A 24,353-nucleotide genomic window follows, 5' to 3' on the forward strand; every position below is an offset into this window, starting at 1 on the left:
ACTCAAGAATGTGGTCATCATGAGTGGAACGAAGGGAGTATTAAATATGCCCTGTAGGTAGCTACTTCTTACTACACTTAGTCGAACCTCATAGCTAAGAATAATGTGATATCTAATCCCCATTAAAGAGAACTACTATTTTCTCAATCCAATTGGATTCTCTTTTATAGTATTTGCGGCAATGTAATTTTTGGGACTAAGTCATAGTTTTGGGACTTAACTGTCACTATAAACATCTTTCTACATATTGACTTCACAATTTGGTATAGGTACATTCTGCATGAATGTAAGAGGAATATATGAAGTCGGTATCATAGGAGTATATATAAATCTTTTAACATTATTTAAAGAAGTAAACTATGTAATAGTAGTACTATTTATTAGTAGAAGACAACTCAATTTCGAAGGATTCTGACCCGTTCTTAGTCTTCCCTCAAAGTCTTCTACTCCATAAGAAAAATTGATAGCCACCTCCGATTCTTAAATAGCTGCTAGTGACCCATGGTTTGTTGAATATAGTATTTTACTTCACTTGATTATATTTCAAATGCTATGATTTACTTTGATTTGTATTTGCAAAGACTTAAGTGTCTTAGTCTTTTTTAATAGAACAACTTGTGATTTAAACTAGGCTGGATTTATTGCATGACTCGCACGTCTACCTACTTCTCAAAGTCAACTTACGACCACATATATTATCGTTAACTGTACTCCAAAATTAAAAATTTGTAGCACACCAGCAAACATGCTCCCACTCCTCCCCCTCCTCCTCGCCGAGCTTCTATTAACCAGCCTAACACACGCCGCCACCGTCGTAGTAGACACATACAACATCACCAAAGCCGCGACTATCACGAAACCCGGCTGCCCCAGCAAGTGCGGCAACCTGACCGTCCCCTACCCTTTCGGCATCGGCATGGACTCCGGCTGCGGCCTCAACAGAGACTTCGAGCTCAACTGCACCACCGCCTTCGGCGCCCCAAGAGCCCTAAACGGCGACATCACATTCTTCGACATCTCCGACGACCGCTGCCGCATCTCCAACGTGGTCGCCCGGAAATGCTACGACAAATCTGGGTCGCTGACGCAATCAAACCGCGCCTCCTCGGACATCAGGGGGGGCCCCATGAGCTACTCCCCGCTGAACAAGTTCACGGTGATCGGGTGCGACGACTTCGCCCTGGTGGACGGGGAAGGCAGCCGCAACTTCACCAGCGGCTGCATCACGCTCTGCTCCAGAGCGGAGGACGTGATCGGAGGTTCGTGCTCCGGCATCGGCTGCTGCCAGACTTCGCTGCCAAATGGGCTCCAGTACTATGAGACTACTCTCGGCACCTTGAACAACCACACAAATATCTCCAGTTTCGGGCAGTGCAGCTACGCCTTCTTCGGGGAGGAGAACCGTTTCGAGTTCCGCGGCGCAGCGGACCTTTCTGATCCCAATTTCATGCAGCGGGTCAGGGAGAATGTCCCCATCGTCTTGGATTGGGCCATTGGGAATAGCACGTGCGACCAAGCTGCGGCGGCGGCTGATTACGCTTGCAAGGCTAACAGTGCTTGCGTTGATTCCACCACCGGCTTGGGAGGATATCGTTGCCGGTGTGATTCCGGCTATGAAGGAAACCCCTATTTGGATCCAGGCTGCATAGGTATGTTTTTTTTTTTTTTTTAATTATTACTACTATTTTAAAAAAATATTGCAAATAAATCACAAATAATAGTTAAATTCTGATTTGTTCTATATTTTTATAAAACTAAAATGATAAATCATCAAGTTTCGCATTTCTTAATCATTCCATGCGTCATTTTTATGATGAAACCTATGATCTTGTGACAAACGGAGTTATAATTGTGAAAGGTGGTTGTCACCTCATCGCGGGTTTCATCAGAATAATCGATAGATTTACTATTTCAGTTTTGAAAAGTATATGATAAATCAGAATTTGACTATTCATAGTGATTTATTTAGAAATTAATATGCCCTTAAAAGTGGGTTAATTATTAAATTTTGTGGTCTGTAGATATTGATGAATGTGCAACGGGGCTCAATGATTGTAGCAATAAAAAAGGTTGCTCGAACAAACCGGGGGGTTACGATTGTGTTTGTCCTAAAGGGCATAGTGGAGATGGCAGAAAGAATGGCAAAGGTTGCATTGATAATAGCTCATCAAATCGAGGGATCAAAATTGTCTTAGGTAATTTTCACGATATCACATCTCATTTTTTACTACAATTATTGATTAAGTATGTGTCGATTTTAGAGATGATTGCCAGTGTTTTGTAGATCTCGTATTATATTTATACTACTATAACTGTTGAAGAAGTACGTATTGGTTTAGGCATTTGGATCCCGATGATAGCCAAGCACACCGCGAAGTGCTTAGTGCTTAAGTACGGTACTACGATTACCCTAAGCACACTTCGTTATGCGTGAGTGCGTGCACTAGCACGAATAAGACAGCCAATGGCTGCAAACCACGTGACATTTCTCTCTATTTTAATAATTTCAACTTCTTTTCCTTTTAACTCTAGAAACAATTTTTTCTGTCTTTTTTCAATTACTATTATTTTAAATTTATGACTTTTTTATTTAAGTATTTTGCATTTAAATTATATATTTTAAGTACATTTAAATTATGTATTTTTTGAAATGTGTTTACACTAGTGTATTTTTAACTATGTGGTTATTAAAATAAAATTATATTCTCCCCTCGTCCACAAAAATTTGTCATTCATTTCCATTTTCATTCGTCCCTAAAATTTTGTCACATTTCACTATTACCATTTTTTTTAGTATGCCTCACATTATTTTATTATAAAACTAATATATAAAAATATGACCTACATTCTACTAACTTTTTCCAATTTCTATTACATATCTTAAAATTCGTGCTCGGTCAAAATATGACAAAATTTAAGGGACGAAGAGGGTACATTTTTTTTGTTATGTATTTGGATTTATATATTTGTATCATGTATTTCTTTTGATTTGATTTATGAATTTTACATAATGTATTTAACTTATATAGGAGTACTATTTTTCTAATATAATTATGTAATTTTAGTTTTTATTAACAGAGTCCTAATATTTTTGTAATAATAAAGAAAAAATAAATAAATGTGAAAGATTTTAAATGCTTTAAATTAAGGGCAATTTGACAAGGCAGATAACTTCTCTATTTTAGAATTATCTTATTTAAAATAATTTAAAATATATTTTTGTCATGTTTTGTTTCTATCTTCTTCTATGACTATGATGCATAAAATTCAAATGAGCACAATGGATAATTAAGTATATTTACATAATTACATTAAATACATTTGAGGAAATAATGATTAATATAGGAGTAGTTGATAGAAACATGCGAGCAGTTCATCAATGAAGTCGTGATATTGACACAGATCAATCACAGGAATGTGGTCAAACTGTTGGGATGTTGTCTGGAGGCCGAGGTGCCACTTTTGGTCTACGAGTATGTCTCCCATGGCACGCTCTACGAGCACATCAACAAGGCCGGGGCCGCCTGGCTGTCCTGGGAGAGCCGCCTGAGGATTGCGTCAGAGGCAGCAGGCGCCCTGTCGTACCTCCACTCGGCGGCCAACATCCCGATCATCCATAGGGATGTCAAGTCCGCTAACATCTTGCTTGACGAGCATTTCACTGCCAAGATCTCGGATTTCGGGGCCTCAAGGCTTATTTCCCTGGACCAGACAGAAGTGACCACACTGGTCCAGGGAACTTTAGGCTACCTGGACCCTGAGTATTTCCACTCGAGCCAGCTAACAGAAAAGAGCGATGTTTATAGTTTTGGAGTCGTTCTGGCAGAGCTGATGACCGGGAAGAAGCCCATCGACATGGAGAGGAGCCTCGAGACGCGCAATTTAACCACGTATTTCTGCATGTCGGTGAAGGAGAACAAACTGTTCCCGATACTGGAGCCGAGAGTGGTGAGGGAGGGATCGTTGGAGCAGCTGCAGGCGATGGCACAGCTGGTGAAGCGGTGCCTGAACTTGAACGGCGAAGACAGGCCGACGATGAAGGAGGTGGCGATGGAGCTCGAAGGATTGAGGAAGTTCAACAAACATCCATGGGCGAATCAAGGTGCAGACGAGGAGGAATCGGTCGGATTGATGAATCAGAACGACGTCGCAGCGGCTGCCGATCTCTATAGTGTTCGGATTGAATCGGGGGGAGATCTCTACACTGCGCCGATCAGCTCTGGGGATTTAACCGGCCAATACAGTTTGAACAGTGATCAGAGTCCCAACATTTTCCCTCACATGAAGAATAACCCTCGTTGACCAAGTGCTTTCGGTTCGTCATTGCACATTCGAACTCCACATTCGTACAATATCATCACATTTTCTAATTCCGAATCCCAGCAGAATCAATGCAATATTGTTGGATAAATTATATTTTAAATCGCCCATCTTCAGTTTCCAAGTTCAATCTGAGTTTCAATTTTTTGCAAGTGACTACTAAATATACTCCACTAAAGTCGTCTAATTTTTTACAATTGGATCTCCCGTATTTCTAGCAATCGATAAAAATGACATGGACGTCCACATTAATTGAGTATAAACTTATGCGATACTCTGTTATATCTCTAAATCAAATACTAATATTAATTTAATACTAGTATATAATAATTCATTCATCCCATCCCATAAAAGTGTCTTATTAGTTTACACCATTAATGATGTTGCATTTTCATTTTTGAAAAAAAGTTTCCCCTAACAATAATATACTAAAAATTATATTTTTTTTCTCTATTCTATCTATGATACAAAACCTCCTAAAATCTTTTGTCAAAGGAATACAATTTCTTAAATTTTACACCATCCCATTTGCAGTAAATTGTGTGGCATCATCGTATTTTTGTGTTCTTATATACCTTAAATGGTGGTATGGTGTTACAATAAAGAGGGTTGCCATAATAATACATCCCTATATATATATATATATAATATAATATATTAAATTAATAGAATATATATTATATTTAAAATAAAATTCGACTTTTTTTTTTTTTTTGCCCGAACCGAACCAAACTGAAAACCGAAAGTTTTGTATTTTCAAAACCGAATAGAAGAAAAGTCGAAAAAACCGAACCGAATTTTAAAATTTCAGTTTAGTTCGATTCGAATATTCGATTAGAAGACGACTCAATTTCGAAGGATTATGACCCGTTCTTAGTCTTCCCTCAAAAGTCTTCTACCATACGACATTGATAGCTACCTCTACCTTAAATAGCTGCTAGTGGCCTGGTTTGTTAAGAATTTGAAGTTTAGTACGTATGTCAAAATATTCCAGCGATATATTACTCCGATATATATAAAACGCGATCTTGTTATTTCACTTCTCGTGATTGTAATTTACTTTGATTTTTAATTGCAAAGTCTTGTCTTAGTCTTGTTTTTTTCAAAAGAACAACTTGTGATTTAAAAACTAGACTGGATTTAGAGCATCCACGCACAGTAGTGGACTAGCACCTGCCGTAGCCGTCGGCTAGCGGCTAGGGCGGGCGGCTAGTCCACTATTGCAACCCAGCTAGCTGCTAGGACGAGACCGAGGCGGACGAGAGGTCGAGCACTGACGATAGGCGTTAGCAGATAGCTCACCGCCTATTGTGCAGCAAGAGATCGGATAATGCCTATAATTGAATTTTTTTTATTATATCAAATCTATATATATGACTCGTTGCACTTCATTTTATGCAAACCACTTGTTTTAATGAGTATCTTTTCCTCTTCTCTCATTGCACATTGATATTGTTTTTATTTTGTTTGAATGTTTGTTTTATTGTTGTATTTATTTTCCCAAAATTGTAATACAACGAAGTTTTTCGAATTAGTAAAACTATGTTTTCTTTCCCCGGTTTATATTTTGTTGTTGTTTTTAGATTTTTTTTTAATTTATTTTAGATGGGACATTGACTAGACTGTTGCTTAATTAGGCTGTGATAAGGGCATGATGACGTGACTATTGCTAGCGCAATCCTATTGTGGATGCTTGCGCATGACTCGCACGCCTACCTACTTGCTCAAAGTCGACTTTATATATTATCGTTAATTATACTCCAAAATTACCAATTTGAATTTGAAGCATAGTAGCAAACATGCTCCCACTCCTCCTCCTCAGCTGGCTTCTCTTGAGTGGCCTAACCTCAACAACAGCAACACACGCCGCCACCGTCGTAGTAGACACATACAACATCACCAAAGCCGCGACTATCACGAAACCCGGCTGCCCCAGCAAGTGCGGCAACCTGACCGTCCCCTACCCTTTCGGCATCGGCATGGACTCCGGCTGCGGCCTCAACAGAGACTTCGAGCTCAACTGCACCACCGCCTTCGGCGCCCCAAGAGCCCTAAACGGCGACATCACATTCTTCGACATCTCCGACGACCGCTGCCGCATCTCCAACGTGGTCGCCCGGAAATGCTACGACAAATCTGGGTCGCTGACGCAATCAAACCGCGCCTCCTCGGACATCAGGGGGGGCCCCATGAGCTACTCCCCGCTGAACAAGTTCACGGTGATCGGGTGCGACGACTTCGCCCTGGTGGACGGGGAAGGCAGCCGCAACTTCACCAGCATCACGCTCTGTATGACGCTCTGCTCCAGAGCGGACGAACTGATCGGAGGCTTGTGCTCCGGCATCGGCTGCTGCCAGACTTCGCTGCCGAATGGGCTCCAGTACTATGAGACAGAACTCGCCAGCTTGAACAACCACACTAATATCTCTGATTTCGGGCCGTGCAGCTACGCCTTCTTCGGGGAGGAGAACCGCTTCGAGTTTCGCGGCGCAGAGGACCTTTCCGATCCCAATTTCATGCAGCGGGTCAGGGAGAATGTCCCCATCGTCCTGGATTGGGCCATTGGGAATAGCACCTGCGACCAAGCTGCGGCAGCGGCTGACTACGCTTGCAAGGCTAATAGTGCTTGCGTTGATTCCACCACCGGCTTGGGAGGCTATCGTTGCCGGTGTGGTTCCGGCTATGAAGGAAACCCCTATTTGGATCCAGGCTGCATAGGTATGCTTTTTTTATTATTAAAAACTATTGCAAATAAATCACAAATAATAGCTAAATTCTAGTTTGTTCTATATTTCTTACTATAAAACATCATTTTTCTGGTTCCAGCATTTCTTAATCATTCCATGCGTCATTTTTCCGATGAAACCTATGATCATGTGACAAACAAAGTTATAATTGTGAAAGGTGGTTGTCACCTCATCGCGGGTTTCATCAGAAAAAGGATAGATTTACTATTTCAGTTTTGAAAAGTACTCCCTCCGTCCCGATTAATGTCACGCTTTGACCGGACACGAGTTTTAAGAAATGTAAAGAAAAGTTGGTTGAAAAAGTTAGTGGAGTGTGAGACCTATTTTTTATATTGGTTTTATAATAAAATGTGAGTGAATTAAGTTAGTAGAATGTGGGACCTACTTATTATTATGGTAAAAATGAAATGTAACTCTTAATTGGAGACGAACCGAAATGAAAAAGTGTGACTCTTAATCAGGGACAGAGGGAGTATATGATAAATCAAAATTTGACTATTCTTAGTGATTTATTTGGAAATTAATATGCCCTTAAAAATGGGTTAATTATTAAATTTTGTGGTCTGTAGATATTGATGAATGTGCAACGGGGCTCAACGATTGTATTATTAAAAAAGGTTGCTCGAACAAACAGGGGGGTTACGATTGTGTTTGTCCTAAAGAGCATAGTGGAGATGGCAGAAAGAATGGAAAAGGTTGCATTGATAATAGCTCATCAAATCGAGGGATCAAAATTGTCTTAGGTAATTTTCACGATTACACATCTCATTTTTTACTACAATTACTGATGAAGTATGTGTCGATTTTGGAGATGATTGCCAATGTTTTGTAGATCTCGTATTATATTTATACTACTATAATTGTTGAAGAAGTACGTATAGGTTTAGGCATTTGGATCCCGATGATAGCCAAGCACACCGCGAAGTGCTTAGTGCTTAAGTACGGTACTGCAGTTACCCTAAGCACGTTTTCTTATGCGTGAGTGCGTGCACAAGCACAAATAAGACAACCAATGGCTGCAAACCATGTGACATTTCTCTCTATTTTTATGATTTCAACTTCTTTTCCTTTTAACTCTAGAATAAATTTTTTTCTCTCTTTTTTCAATTACTATTATTTTAAATTTATGTCTTTTTTATTTAAGTATTTTGCATTTAAATTACATATTTTTAAGTATCTTTAATTTATGTATTTTTCGAAATGTGTTTACACTAGTGTATTTTTAATTATGTGGCTATTAATTAAAATTATATTCTCTCCTCGTCCATAAAAAATTGTCAATCATTTCTATTTTCATTCGTCCCTAAAAATTTGTCACATTTCACTATTACCATTTTTTGTAATATACCTCACATTATTTTATTATAAAACTAATATATAAAAATATGACCTACATTCTACTAACTTTTTCCAATTTCTATTACATATCTTAAAATTCGTGCTCGGTCAAAATATGACAAAATTTAAGGGACGAAGAGGGTACATTTTTTTTGCTATGTATTTGGATTTATATATTTGTATCATGTATTTCTTTTGATTTGATTTATGAATTTTACATAATGTATTTAACTTATATAGGCGTACTATTTTTCTAATATAATTATGTAATTTTAGTTTTTATTAACAGAGTCCTAATATTTTTGTAATAATAAAGAAAAAATAAATAAATGTGAAAGATTTTAAATGCTTTAAATTAAGGGCAATTTGACAAGGCAGATAACTTCTCTATTTTAGAATTATCTTATTTAAAATAATTTAAAATATATTTTTGTCATGTTTTGTTTCTATCTTCTTCTATGACTATGATGCATAAAATTCAAATGAGCACAATGGATAATTAAGTATATTTACATAATTACATTAAATACATTTGAGGAAATAATGATTAATATAGGAGTAGTTGATAGAAACATGTTCTTTATAAAATTGAATCAATGCTCAGGCTGCCCTTACAATTCTGTACGAATTTGCTCGTTGTTTGTTACTACCTCCGTTCCTGAAAGTTTGACACAATTTATCATTTCGATCCGTCCCTGAAAGTTTGACCACTTCATTTATTACCATTTTTTGTAGTGGACTTCATATTCCACTAACTCATTCGTACTCACATTTTATTATAAAATTAATATTTTAAAATTTTGACCAACGTCTCACCAACTTTTTCAATTCATTTTCCATCACATTTCTTAAAACTCGTGTCGGGTCAAAGTGTGTCAATATTTGGGGGACGGAGGTAGTATGTTTTTTGGATGAAAAAATTTGATGATCACTTGTACTCCCTCCGTTCCATAGTAATAGAGTCATTTTGCCATTTTTGTACGTTCTATAGTAATAGAGTCATTTCCCTTATTAGTAAAGTCAACACATTTTTCCACATTTACTTTACTCTTACTTTTTTTTCTCTCTCCATCTCTCTACCTTTTTTATTTTCCACTCTACTCTCCCTTTATTTAACTCGCCTAACACAACTTTTCTTAATTTTCGTGCCGAAAAGGAACGTCTCCATTGCTATGTAACGGAGGGAGTATATTTTTTCATCATATTGTGATCTTATTGGAGATAATTTAACAATGCAGGTGCCGGATTGAGTTTCTTAGCCGTAATTATTGTCGCAACATTGATATATTTCAGCCTCAAGAAAAGAAAATTGATAAAACTAAGAGAGAAATTCTTCCAACAAAACGGCGGTATGCTTCTGAAACAGCAATTCTCATCCACCGAAGAAGGTAACTCCATGGAATCCACAAAGATATTCACGGCGGAGCAGCTCGAGAAAGCCACCAACAACTACGCCGATGACAGCATCCTAGGCCGAGGAGGCTACGGCACGGTCTACAAAGGCATCATGCCCAACAACACCATTGTCGCGATCAAAAAGTCAATAGTGATGGACGCTAGCCAGATCGAGCAGTTCATCAATGAAGTCGTGATACTGACTCAGATCAACCACAGAAATGTGGTCAAACTGTTGGGGTGTTGTCTGGAAGCTGAGGTGCCACTTTTGGTCTATGAGTATGTCTCCCACGGCACGCTCTACGAACATATCAACACGGCCGGGGCCGCTTGGCTGTCCTGGGAGAACCGCCTGAGGATCGCGTCAGAGGCCGCAGGCGCCTTGTCGTACCTCCACTCGGCGGCCAACATCCCAATCATCCATAGAGATGTCAAGTCCGCCAACATCTTGCTCGACGAGCATTTCACTGCCAAGATATCGGATTTCGGGGCCTCAAGGCTTATTTCCCTGGACCAGACAAAAGTGACAACACTGGTCCAAGGAACTTTAGGCTACCTGGACCCTGAGTATTTCCACTCAAGCCAACTAACAGAAAAGAGCGATGTTTATAGTTTTGGAGTCGTTCTGGCAGAGCTGATGACGGGGAAAAAGCCCATCGACATGGAGAGGAGCCTCGAGACGCGTAATTTAACGACGTACTTCTGCATGTCGGTTAAGGAGAACAAATTGTTCCCGATACTGGAGCCGAGAGTGGTGAGGGTCGGATCGTTGGAGCAGCTGCAGGCGATGGCACAGCTGGTGAAGCGGTGCCTGAACTTGAACGGCGAAGACAGGCCGACGATGAAGGAGGTGGCGATGGAGCTCGAAGGATTGAGGAAGTTCAACAAACATCCATGGGCGAATCAAGGTGCAGACGAGGAGGAATCGGTCGGATTGATGAATCAGAACGACGTCGCAGCGGCTGCCGATCTCTATAGTGTTCGGATTGAATCGGGGGGAGATCTCTACACTGCGCCGATCAGCTCTGGGGATTTAACCGGCCAATACAGTTTGAACAGTGATCAGTCCCAACATTTTCCCTCACATGAAGAATAACCCTCGTTGATCAAGTGCTTGAAATTTCGATGCAAGTCACCAATATCCAGATCCGTCCAAGCGACTCGTTTTTTGGTTATTATTTAATAGAAGTCGTCGATGAGTTCTCATCCTTTTTAATAGTAACTGGAATTATTACGTACTGTGTGATCTTGTTGTTACTAAATTAGCGTTTATTTTTATAAACTGTTTGAACATCATCAAAATTATAAAAATGGTATGGTACAAAGTTCACAACAATCCATTTATTTAAGTCGTGATCTTTTTTGTTTCACAACTAAACTCTAATTATGGAAGATATTTTGTGACCTCTTCGTTATTATTGCTTCTTTAACAATTATTATTCCATTCGTCCCTCTATAATTGAGTCGCACTTCTTTTTGAGTTGTACCACTAGGTCATTGTTTTGGCAAAAGAGGAAGCATATTTCTTCTCTTCTCTCTTAACATTTTTCTTTTTCTACTTTATTCTTATTTTACTTACTTGACTTTTAAATAATTTCCTAAATCCGGGTTAAAAATATATGCATATATACTACTACAACTATATAGAAGGACAGAGGGAGTACAATTTCCAAATGCTAGTTAAAGATTTTCTTTTCGGAGGAAGATAGTTTAGGAGGTGGCCCATTAAATAAGTAGAATTAGTTATTCAAGTACTCCCCATTAAATGACAACTTCGTACTGAATTAGTTTGGTTGGTGATGAATTTTCTCTGTTAGATATATTCCCCCGTCCCAGATTAAGAGTTACTTTTTGTCATAAAAGTCCGTCTCAGTCTAAAAGTCACTTTTAGAATTTTTTATATTTGTTCATACAATTTACTCCATTCTTCATCAATATTACATCAAAATACCATTATGTACATTAAAATAAACCAAAACAAAAATCAAAAGGGACCCACCTTCAACCAACTCTACCATCTCACTTCATTTATTACACACTCCACTATCTCACTTCATTTATTACACACTCTACCATCTCACTTCATTTATTACACACTTCTTACACACTTCACCATCTAACTTCATTTATTATACACTTCAACTCTTTCTTAAAATCCGAGCCATAACAATAAGTGACTCTGAATGTGGAACGGAGGAAGTATTAAATATGCCCTGTTACTACAATTGGTCGAACCTCATAGCTAAGAATAATATGCTATCCAATTCCAATTAAAGAGAACTACTATTATCTCGATCTAATTGGTTTCTCTTATAGTATCTGCGACATTATAATTTTGGGACTAAGTACTCCCTTCGTTCCATAATAATAGAGTCATTTTGTCATTTTGGTACGTTCCATAGTAATAGAGTCATTCCCTTTTTAGTAAAAGTCAACACACTACTTTACTCTCTCTTACTTTTTTCTTTTTCATCTCTCTACCTTTTTCATTTTCCACTTTATTCTCCCTTTACTAAACTCACCTAACACAATTTTTTAATTTCCGTGCCGCCGAAAAGAAACGCCTCAATTGCTATGGAATGGAGGGAGTAACAGTTTTGCGACTCTTAACCGTCACTATTACATCTTTCCACATATTGACTTGACTTCACAATTCGGTATAGGTACATTCTGCATGAATGTAAGAGGAATATATAAAGCCGGTATAATAAGAGCAGGGGTGGGAATACAGATATCGGGTATTGGATATACCCGTACCCGACCCGATATCCGCCGGATTTTGGATACCCAATATCCAATTTTATGGGATTGGGTATTGAAATGTAAGATAAATCGGGTATTGGATAACCTGAATGGATATTGGGTATTACCCGAATATCCAATTTATTATTTTAAGCATATTTCAAATTAAGTTTAGTCATTTTGCATTAAATAATCTTATACTTTAAATAAAAGTGATCCATTTTTTTTATTTTATACTACAAAATAAATGAAACATTAAAGACATTAGTCAATTTAGATATTTCAATATTTCCATTGATATATAAAATTCAATTTTTTTATTAGTTATTAACATATGTAAAGAGTCGGGTATTTGGGTACCCGATATGTCGGGTATGGATACCCGGGATGGGTATTGGAGTACCCGAAAATATATCGGAGCGGGTTTTGGATAGACATTTTAATGATTTTAGGGTTTGGATACCCGATATTTTCAGGTCGGATATCCACGGATACCCATATTCTCACCCCTAAATAAGAGTATAAATCTTTCAACTTTATTTAAAGAAGTAAACTATGTACTAGTAGTAGTACTATGTATTAGTAGAAGACAACTCAATTTCGAAGGATTATGACCCGGTCTTAGTCTTCCCTCAAAGTCTTCTATTCCATAAGACAAATTGATAGCCACCTCCGTTTCTTAAATACTCCTTCCGTCCCAAGATAAGCGATTCACGTTCCTTTTTGGGACGTTCCAAGATAAGTGAGTCATTTCCTTTTTTGTCATTTTCTCTCTTACTTTTTCTCTCTATTTTATTAATTATCTTACTTTATTCACTTTCCACTTTACTAGCAAAACCCCATTTTCTTAAACCCCTAGCCGAAAAGTTTTGGCTCATTTATCTTGGGACGGAGGGAGTAGCTGCTAGTGGCCCATGGATTGTTGAATATAGTACTCCCTCCGACCTTTATAATTCGTCACTATTTGACCGGGTACGAATTTTAAGAATGTAATAGAAAGTGAGTTGAAAAAGTTAGTGATACCTGGGTTGAAAATGAATTAGTGGGATGTAGGGCTCATTACCAAAAATGGTAAAAGTGAAAGGTGATAAATTTTTAAAGACATATGAAAATGAAAATAAGTAACAAATATTCAGAGAAAAAGGGATTAGTAGTGTTTTACTTTTCTTGATTATATTTCAAATACTATGATTTACTTTGATTTGTATATGCAAAGACTTGTCCTAGTCTTGTTTTTTTAAAAAGAACAACTTGTGTTTTAAACTAGGCTGGATTTTCGCATAACTCGCACGTTACCTATTAGCTCAAAGTCAACTTACGACTTTATATATAATCGTTAATTATACCCCAAAATTAACAATTTGAAACACACCAGCAAACATGCTCCCACTCCTCCTCCTCTTCCTCTTAACCAGCCTAACACACGCCGCCACCGTCGTAGTAGACACACACAACATCACGAAAGGCGCGACCATCACGAAACCCGGCTGCCACAGCAAGTGCGGCAACCTGACCGTCCCCTACCCTTTCGGCATCGGCCTCGACTCCGGCTGCGGCCTCAACAGAGACTTCGAGCTCAACTGCACCACCGCCTTCGGCGCCCCACGCCTCCTCTACGGCAACATCCCCTTCTTCGACATCTCTGACGACCGCTGCCGCATCTCCAACGTGGTCGCCCGGAAATGCTACGACAGAGCAGGGTCGCCGACGCAGCAAAACATCGCCTCCTCCGACATCAGGGAGACGCCCCTGAGCTACTCCCCGCTCAACAAGTTCACGGTGATCGGTTGCGACGACGTCGCCCTGGTCACCGGGGAAGGCAGCCGCAACTTCACCAGCGGCTGCGTCACGGTCTGCTCCAGAGCGGAGGACGTGATCGGAGGCTCGTGCTCCGGCATCGGCTGCTGCCAGATTTCGCTGCCAAATGGGCTCCAGTACTATGAGACTACTATCGACAGCTTGAGCAACCACACTAATATCTCTGATTTCGGGCAATGCAGCTACTCCTTCTTCGGGGAGGAGAACCGCTTCAAGTTTCGCGGCGCAGCGGACCTTTCCGATCCCAATTTTATGCAGCGGGTCAAGGATACGGTCCCAATCGTCTTGGATTGGGCTATTGGGAATGCCACCTGCGACCAAGCTGCGGCGGCGGCTGACTACGCTTGCAAGGCTAACAGTGCTTGCGTTGATTCCACCACCAGCTTGGGAGGATACCGTTGCCGGTGTGATTCCGGCTATGAAGGGAACCCCTATTTGGATCCAGGCTGCATAGGTATGCTTTTTTCATTATTGAAAAAAATGAGCAAATATAAAACTAAAATGATAAATCATCAAGTTTCGAATTTTACAATTATTCCATACATCATTTTTCTAATGAAACTCACCATGATGTGACAATTAGATTTATCTACGTGGGCTAAACAACGGTAACACATAGCGACTTCGTGTGACTTAACTGATGGTGGGATAACTGCGAAATCTATCTGGTAGTCACATCATCATGGTTTTCAAACAATGTAGGAGATAATTGCAAAATTCTGAAACTTAGTGATTTACTATTCCAGTTTTGAAAAGTATGGGATAAATTAGAGTTTGACTAATTTTAGTGATTTATTTGGCAACTAATATGCCCTTAAAAATGGGTTAGTTATTAAATTTTCTGGTTTGTATTTATTTAATATAATGTGTTTTAATTTGTAGATGTTGATGAATGCGCAATGGGGCTTGACGATTGTGTTAAAAAAGGTTGCTTGAACAAACCAGGGGGTTACGATTGTTTTTGTCCTAAAGGGCATAGTGGGGATGGCCGAAAGAATGGTAAAGGTTGCATGGGTAATAGCTCATCAAATCGAAGCATCAAAATTGTCTTAGGTAATTTTCACGATTTCACATCTCATATTTTATAATTATTGATGAAGTATGTGTCAGATTTTAGAGATGCTTGCTAGTCTATGTAGATCTTAATATTTTTTTTTAATTTCAACTTTTTACCTTCTAATTCTAGAATCATTTTTTCTGTATTTTTCAATTGATATTTCAAATTTATGTCTTTTTTTACTTAAGTATTTTGTATTTAAATTATATAATTTCAGATATACACATTTAAAATTTAAATTATGCATTTTTCGAAATGTATTTACATTAGGATATTTACATTAGGACATTTTTTTAGCAATGTATTCAAATTATACATATTTGATTTATGTATTTCTTTTAATTTAAATTGTCAATTTTATATATGTATTTAGGTTACGTAGTAGTTTTCATTATATTTTTCTAATTTAATTATGTAATTTTAGTTTTTAGTAACAGAGTCCTAACATTTTTGTAATCTGATATTTAAAATAGAAATTATGTATAATAAAGAAATAAAAATAAATATGAAAGACGTTAAATGCTTTAAATAAGGGCAACTTGATAAGGTAGATAAATTCTCCATTTTAGACTTATCTTAATTAAAATGATTTAATATGTATTTTTGTCATGTCTTATCTATCTTCTTCTATGACTATGATGCATAAAATTCAAATGACCACTTTGGATAATTAAGTATATTTACATTAAGGAAATAGTGATTCAGATATAGTTGATAGAAACATGTTCTTTATAAAATTGAATCATTGCTCTGGCTGCTCAAAATTAAAATTTTGTATGAATTTGCTTTTGGATGGAATTTTTTTTATGATTACTTGTGTTTTTTTTTCTATCATATTGTGATCTTATTGGAGTTGTTTAATAATGCAGGTGCCGGATTGAGTTTCTTAGCCGTAATTATTGTCGCAACATTGATATATTTCAGCCTCAAGAAAAGAAAATTGATAAAACTAAGAGAGAAATTCTTCCAACAAAACGGCGGTATGCTTCTGAAACAGCAATTCTCATCCACCGAAGAAGGTAACTCCATGGAATCCACAAAGATATTCACGGCGGAGCAGCTCGAGAAAGCCACCAACAACTACGCCGACGACCGCATCCTAGGCCGAGGAGGCTACGGCACCGTCTACAAAGGCATCCTGCCCAACAACACCATCGTCGCAATCAAAAAGTCGCGAGTGATGGATGCTAGCCAAATTGAGCAGTTCATCAATGAAGTCGTGATATTGACACAGATCAATCACAGGAATGTGGTCAAACTGTTGGGATGTTGTCTGGAGGCCGAGGTGCCACTTTTGGTCTACGAGTATGTCTCCCATGGCACTTCAGTTTTTTGCTAAGTGACTAATAAATTCTCAAGTTATCTAATTTTTTACAATTGGGGTTCTCCCATTTTTCTAGTAATCGATAAAGTAACATGGACGTCGGCATTAATTGAGTATAACTTATGCAATACTCATTTATATCTCTAATTCAAATACTAATTAATAGTATTAATTTAATTCTCCCTCCGTTCCATAATAATAGAGACATTTTTTTACGGCACGGAGATTAAGAAATATAAGAGAGAAAAAAAGTAAGAGAGAGTAAAGTAGGTGTGGAAAAATGTGTTGACTTTTGCTAAAAAGGGAAATGACTCTATTACTATGGAACGTACTAAACTGTCAAAATGACTCTATTACTATGGAACGGAGGGTACTATATAATACTTCCTCTATCTCTTAAATTTAATTTCCTATTGAAATAGTGACTCGCGGATGCATAACCATTTCTATTATTATAATCAGTTGTGGCGGACCCATGATTTTTATACTTGAGGGAGGTCTAAATTACATAAACAATAATTGCATATTTTTAGTGTGGACGATTTTAGAAACAACCCGAGACAATACGGAGCTGCGAAAGATATGAATGAGAGAGATAAATAGTACTCCCTCCGTCCCACTTTAGGAGTCCCGGTTGAATTCGGCACGGGTTTTAAGAAATGTAAAGGAAAGTTGGTGAAAAAAGATAGTAGAATGTGAGTCATACTTTTTATATTAGTTTTATAATAAAATGTGAGTGGAAAAAAGTTAGTGGAATGTGAGGCCTAATACGATTTATGAAATATTCCAACCAGAATTCCTAAAGTGGGACACCAAAAAATGGTAAATCGGGACTTCTAAAGTGGGACGGAGAGAGTATATTTTGTTTAAGTTCTATTATGCTTTTACTTCTTTTGTTACTGCCGACGTTTTTTGCTTTGTTTTGATGTCCATGTGAAAAAACTACTCATAATTCAGAAAGATAGATTCACTACCAAAATTAGAATTAAAAAGAAAATTCCCCCCAAATGGAAACCAGCTGGTTACATGACTGAATCGCCAACTAATTGAGCTAACTAATTACTCCCTCCGTCCGCCGTAAAGAATCTCATTTATAGGCGACGCGGGTTTAAAGAAATGTTAAGAAAAGTGGGTGAAAAAAAGTTAATGCAATAGGAGTCTCACTTGTATATATTAGTTTTAAATGAAATGTGAGTGAAATGAGTTAGTACAAGGTGAGACCCTATTACCATTTATGATAAAAATGAACCGGGACTCTTATTCGCGGACAGACTATAATAGAAAAACGAGACTCATATTCGCAGACAGAGGAAGTACTTGACAAACAATATCCAATTATACCTAATATAGTAAATAGGAAAATGGGTGGGGGTTCCAAGGAAACCCCATACCCCCACATTGGTCCGTCTCTAATTATAATTTAATTTCATATTGGTTAGATTTCGTGTTATTTTATTTCCTTTGTTATGGAACGTCACTCATTCCAAATACATCTGTAACATGAACTATTAATTTGATCAAACTCTCTCTCTACTTTCAAATCAAATCTCGTGAGTATTGTGTTTCTGTCAACATGGAGGCTGTCAATCCACTTAGGAGGAACTACAGAGTTGGGAAGGTGCTTGGGCGTGGCACCTTAACAAAGGTGAAAATTGCACATGTTCATACGAAAAATTTTGTGGCTACTAAAATCACCATTTTGGGAAAGTTGTGTCACTGAATCTAGTGCTACAATCTAGCCCTTTAGACTAATAATGTAAGTTTTATGTCATATATGACATATGATAGAATCCTAAATAGAATTGGATTTTGAATGTATTATATTAACTTGGTAGATGACACATTTTTCCTCTAATTAATTATTATTATTGGGACGTTTTTTAATCATATGACAAATAGCGTATGGTTCTTATTTTACTTATATTGTGATCTTTTAATTCATTCCTATTAGAATTAAGGAAATGAATATATTAATGAATATATTATTATATATATATTTTTTGATTAGCATTTCGTTGACTAACTAAAATAATGAATTATATATTTTAATCAAATATATGGTAAGGATTGTGATGGTCATTAAACTTGGGAATCAAGTTTTATAGAAAAGAAACGTTCACATTATTATTATATTATTATATAGCCATTTTGATGGAAAGGGCTCTTTATGTTTTATAATTAGGATTTGTACACTCTTTGCCTATAAATACAAGGGTGGTGATCTCATCAAATCACACACATTACAGAGAACACATAAACGAGGAAAAGAGAGATAAACAAATCTTGAAGTTGGAGTTGCGCTACTACGCCAAAGAAGGTTCAAGGAAGTTCTCTCCGGGGAAAGTTCTCTCCGTCTTCCCCAATCGCTTCCGCTATGGATTGTGAAAGTAAGTTTTCGATCCTATTATGTTCATGGTTTTACGTGAAATACATGATGTTCAAATAACTTGCTTTATTTATATTCAATTATGTATTTTGAATATATGATGATAAATAATTTTTAACATGTGGTATCGGGACATGGTTGAGAACTCGTATATTTTCGTATAATTGAAACCATATTATTGATAAATTAGTTGAATCTGTTGTTTATTTAATATGGTCAGCGTATTGTGAATTCAAATTTATTGAATTCAATTAGTGTATTACGTAACTGTGGATTGAATGAATCCATATAAATAATTAAACAATTATGTATGGATTGCCTATCTTTATGAAAATTGTTTCCGAACGAATCGAGACAGTATGATGAAATTGATAATTTAGTTTATTTAATTTGATCGCATAATATGTTCAGTGAATTATTTTTGCTTTGTTTGGATTATGAATCCGCGTACAGTGCCGATGATGAATTAAGAATTCATTTGTTAATCAAATTCACTTGTTTTCCATTTAAGAATTAATAGTTCGTATCCATGTAAAGTGAGCTTATATATTTTGTTGATTTTGATGAATTCATTGTATACATGTATTGAAATTTTAGTTAAATATTTCAAGATTATAAATCATTGTATACATGTATTGAAATTTTAGTTAAATATTTCAAGATTATAAATATACTGAAACACAGTGGAATGAATGATTGCATAACTCAATTCATATATTGATATATATTTTTTTATTATGTTATGTTTATTTTGTAATCATCAAAGTGAGGCAAAATAAAGAGAGTTTATAATCAAACTCATATGAAAATTTGTTTAAGCAATTAATCACTATACGTTCTTGATTATATTATACTCCCTTTATCCCATTAAATATGCAATATTTACTTTTCGGCACGAGATTTTATGCAGTGTTGTTTTGTGAGTTGATGAAGAGAGAGTAAAGTAAGAGAGAAGAGAAAGTTGAGAGAGTATTATTTCCATTTTTAGAAACGTTTTATTTTTAATGGGACAGACCAAAAAGGAAAACGTTTCATTTCTAATGGGTCAGAGGGAGTATTTATTTTACAATCACCAAAGTGAGGTAAAATAATAAGAGTTTAAGTCAAATTAAGTGATATTCTGCTTAAGCAATTAATCTCTATACGTTCTTGATTGTATTATGTTTATTTTGCGATCACCAAAGTGAGGCAGAATAAGAAGAGTTTATAATCAAGCTGATATGAAAATCTGTTTATGCAATTAATCATCATGCTTGTTGTGGCTATTCATTATCTAAATAGTTTATTTGTCATAAAAGGTCTAGATTCCCAAAGGAAATAGTCTTTGCGACATAATGAACACTAATGGAGTTATTAGTATAAATTGGTGTCGATTACCCTAAGGTAACGCCAATTTATTATTACTCACTTATTGAACTAAGATATGGATATGTAAAGCATGATTTTTATTATTGTATGAAGACTACCCAAAGGAGTTTTCATAATTGCCCCATGATATGGGTTTTCAAGTTAATGTTCGTGTTATTATTCAAAGCTTTTATATGTGAGCATTCATCTTTTAATTGCTCCTACAATATAAAACACATTTTTCTACTATTATGTTTACCTCAAACGTTCCCCAACTTAATAAAATTAACTTCTCTGGATGGAAAGAGAAACTTTAGTTTACTTTTAGAGTAATGGACTTGAACCTAACATTGTTGAATGATAAGCCAATGATCTTATGATAAAATTAGTTTGGCTGATTGCCCATAATGCTTGGAAAAATCTAACATGACTAAGTTTACAGTTTATTAGAATGTTCGTTGCAGATAAAGTCTATCAACGACTAATATTGCAAAAGAATGTTTGTGGAATGTTGAGGATCGCTTCACAACTATATGTAAGTCTATTGCAAGAAAACTTATGAAGGATCTCATGAGCATGCAATATGATGATTCTCGGACCATGTAGGAGTTGCATCTCATACTGAACTGAAGGAGCGTCTAAGGGATAATTTTCTTTTGTATTTATCATTGGATGGCATAAAGGAACGGGGTCATATTTCTAGTGAAAGAATTAAAAGGATAATATTCTTTCGAATTTAGACTTTACAGACTTTACTGTTTGTGTGGATTGTATTAAAGGTAAACAAACCAAACACAATAAGAAAAATGCCATGAGGAGCACTGAGCTCCTTGAGATTATACATACAGATATTTGTTGGATCTTTTGATATCCCAAATTTTGGTGGAGAAAGATATTTTATCACCTTTATTGACGATTTTTTCGCGTTATGGATTTATTTATTGCAAGAAAAATCTCAGGTACAGTTGAACATTTTATGACTGCGGCTGAAAGGCAATTAAATAGAAAGGTGAAAATTATTCGATCTGATAGAAGTGGTGAATTTTATGATCGTACCACTAAAATAAGTCAATTACATGGACCTTTTGCCAAATACTTAGAAAAGCATGACATCTATGCTTAATATACTATGCCAAGTACGCCTCAGCAGAATGATGTTGCTGAGAGACGAAACGGAACTCTCATGTAAATGGTTAGAAGTATATTATTTCTACCTTACCCATATCGTTGTGAATTTGCTCTTAGAACCGCTATTTATGTATTAAACCAGGTTTCTAGTAAGGCTGTGATGCACTATTAATACCTGCAAGTATACATAATAGAAATAGTATAGCCAAAGGTCAGTACCGGATATCGAACACGGGGAAAACAAACACAAAGTATCTATCCTCTACTAAAACTCAATTACTATCTGGAGAACCGAAAGATTTTGAAAACTTTTGAAAACAGAGTATATTTGAAAGCAAATAACAACTAGATGCAAACAAAACACAGAGACAAACGATAGAGATAAGGAAATTCCAGGGATGTGTGTTCACTGTTATGGTTATACACATTCCAAACTACAATACCCGAGTACAGTTATTACTTTGATAAGACGAGTCACCTAGTTTATGCTCATGCGATGCAAACGTTGATTACAAGATTAGGGTTGTCGATCCTAACACGTAACTCCATAAAGCTCCTAAGACCCTTGAAAAGTCCTCACTCTCAATTAACAGTGTCGTTTTAAGAGAAGCTAACTGTAGCGTCTACTAAGTGGATCTAACTCGCTAGAACTCTCTCACAGTTATGAAGCAAGTTATATTAAATCATACATAATTGTGTCACTCAATCATGTAGCATCAGTATTACTTAGGGAAGAAACAAAGTAAAAACAAAATGAATATTGAATAGAAAACTGGAATTGTACAACCAAAGTCATTACTAATACATCCCTAGAATCCTATGAGTTTAGTTACACATAATGGAATAAGCTTAAACACATAGATTGAAGGGAAAACAATTGGAACATAAAACTAAAGCAAATAAAACCCATAGGTTGAATCCTTGTCGTTCTTCATGTTCTTGAAATCCTTCTTCAACTCCTTGCACAATGACGTACTCTAGCTTTTAATCTCTAGGAATTTATGTTGCAAAAAGAAGCTCTAATTTGATGAAGCCTGAGGTCTTATTTATAGGGAAAATCCAATCCTCATTGTAGAAGGAAAAGATCTTCAAAATATGGTAAATCTTGAAGCAGATCTAGGTTAAGTCGGATTCGCCGCCTTTCACCGGCGAATCGCCGCACCTTGGTCGGCGGTCGCCACGTTGGAGTCCAGGGACTCTGTCCTTTTGGCGGCGGTCCGCCGCATGACTTCCGGCGGCTCTTTTCCAAGTGTAAATTTTCGAGGTGGGCCGCTGCATGATTCTGACCGCCGGGCGCCGGCGGTCGCCGGTCGCCGTCCGGACTCTAGATTTTCAGACTTTGCGTTTTGACTCCCTTTTTCGGCTCAAATATGCACATTTCTCACAAAACACGTCAAAACGCCAAAATAGATAAATTGTGCAAATAATCGACATGTAAAGTGACATTGACATAAAAAACAGACCAAATAATGGCCTTAAAACCGTGCAAAATTTGAGCGTATCAGGCTGTACCAAAGACTCTTTATGAACTTTGGTCACTAGAAAAACCAAGTTGCAGCACCTTTATATTTGGGGTTGTCCAGCGAAAACTAGAGTATATTCTTCGCAAGAAAAAAAATTGGATTTTAGACTGTTAGTGGTTACACTATGGGTTACCCAGTAAAATCCAATGGGTATAAGTTTTTATTGTCCTAATCATAACATGAAAATTGTTGAAACTAGAAATGCAAGATTCTTTAAGAATGCTGAGATCAGTGAGAGTTTTAAAACTCATAATGCGGTCATTAGTGAAATAAGGGTAGAACCCTCTTCCCCCATTTCCTCAAGAGTTAAGTGTGTCAAATATTGTTGAACGGCCTAACAATATTTGAATGACCAACCAATTAATGATGATGCCAAAGTCATTAAACATAGGTGTGGAAGAAACATCTACAGAAGTGCCATTAAGGCATTCTCAACGAGAACGAATGTTGGTCATTTCTGATGACTATATCTCCAAGAATCCGAATGTGATATAGGAATCCGTAATGATCCAGTTTCATATTCACTAGCCATTAAGCGTAATGATTCTAATAAATGGATTGATGCCATGATAGAAGAGTTAAAATATATGATTATAATAAAGTTTGGGACCTTGTCGAATTACCTGATAGACAAAAGTGTAGTGGGTGTAAATGGGTCTTTAAGTCCAAATTCGACATAAATGGTTCAATTTAACGATTTAAAGCCAGACTTGTTGTCAAAGGTTATACTCAGAAAAGATATCATTGATTATAAAGAGACTTTCTCTCAAGTATCAAATAAGGGCTCACTTAGAATCATTTTGGCACTTGTAGCCCATTTTGACTTGGAACTACATCAAATGAATGTGAACATTGTTTTTCTAAATGATGATTTGGAAGAAGAAGTCTACATGAAACGACTTGAAGACTTCATTAAGAAAGAGAATGAAACTTTAGTCTGCAAACTTAAGACATCAATTTATGGACTGAAACAAGCTTCTCAACAATGGTATATTAAATTCTATGACACTATTACTGCTTTTGGTTTTAAAGAAAACACCGTTGATCGGTGCATATACCTCAAGGTTGTTAGAGTTTGTATACTAGAAATCACGTTTCGAGTGATTGAATACTGTAAAACTCTTATTTTATTTTCCAAGGAATAAAACAGATTATTTTTTGTCATAATGTTGTTATGTTTTACATTTAATGGATGTTAATGCATGTTTAAATGTATAAGTTAACTTAA

The 24,353-nt window shown here is 36.7% G+C and overlaps 2 protein-coding genes across 3 annotated transcripts; both read left to right on the forward strand.

Annotated features, from left to right (window-relative positions):
- Positions 1–740: 740 nt before the first annotated feature.
- Positions 741–11,097, forward strand: LOC125221898 (putative wall-associated receptor kinase-like 16). Of its 2 annotated transcripts, XM_048124222.1 has the most exons (4): positions 751–876; positions 6,260–7,038; positions 7,637–7,810; positions 9,644–11,097. In XM_048124222.1, exons 2-4 carry the CDS (start codon positions 6,300–6,302, stop codon positions 10,894–10,896), a joined length of 2,166 nt encoding a protein of 721 aa, XP_047980179.1. In that variant the 5' UTR covers positions 751–876; positions 6,260–6,299; the 3' UTR covers positions 10,897–11,097. The 2 variants fall into 2 exon arrangements, with proteins under 2 accessions (XP_047980178.1, XP_047980179.1); XM_048124221.1 differs by lacking the exons at positions 6,260–7,038; positions 7,637–7,810 and adding an exon at positions 2,022–2,195 and having other exon boundaries at positions 741–1,649.
- A 2,823-nt stretch (positions 11,098–13,920) lies between these two features.
- LOC125221034 (wall-associated receptor kinase 2-like) lies at positions 13,921–16,756 on the forward strand. Its single transcript, XM_048123159.1, has 2 exons — positions 13,921–14,814; positions 16,287–16,756. The coding sequence occupies exons 1-2, from the start codon at positions 13,923–13,925 to the stop codon at positions 16,754–16,756; spliced, it is 1,362 nt and encodes a 453-aa protein (XP_047979116.1). The 5' UTR covers positions 13,921–13,922.
- The last annotated feature ends 7,597 nt before the right edge of the window (positions 16,757–24,353 follow it).

This window comes from Salvia hispanica, chromosome 4, assembly GCF_023119035.1.
Source record: "Salvia hispanica cultivar TCC Black 2014 chromosome 4, UniMelb_Shisp_WGS_1.0, whole genome shotgun sequence".
In the NCBI taxonomy this organism is placed as follows: domain Eukaryota; kingdom Viridiplantae; phylum Streptophyta; class Magnoliopsida; order Lamiales; family Lamiaceae; genus Salvia; species Salvia hispanica.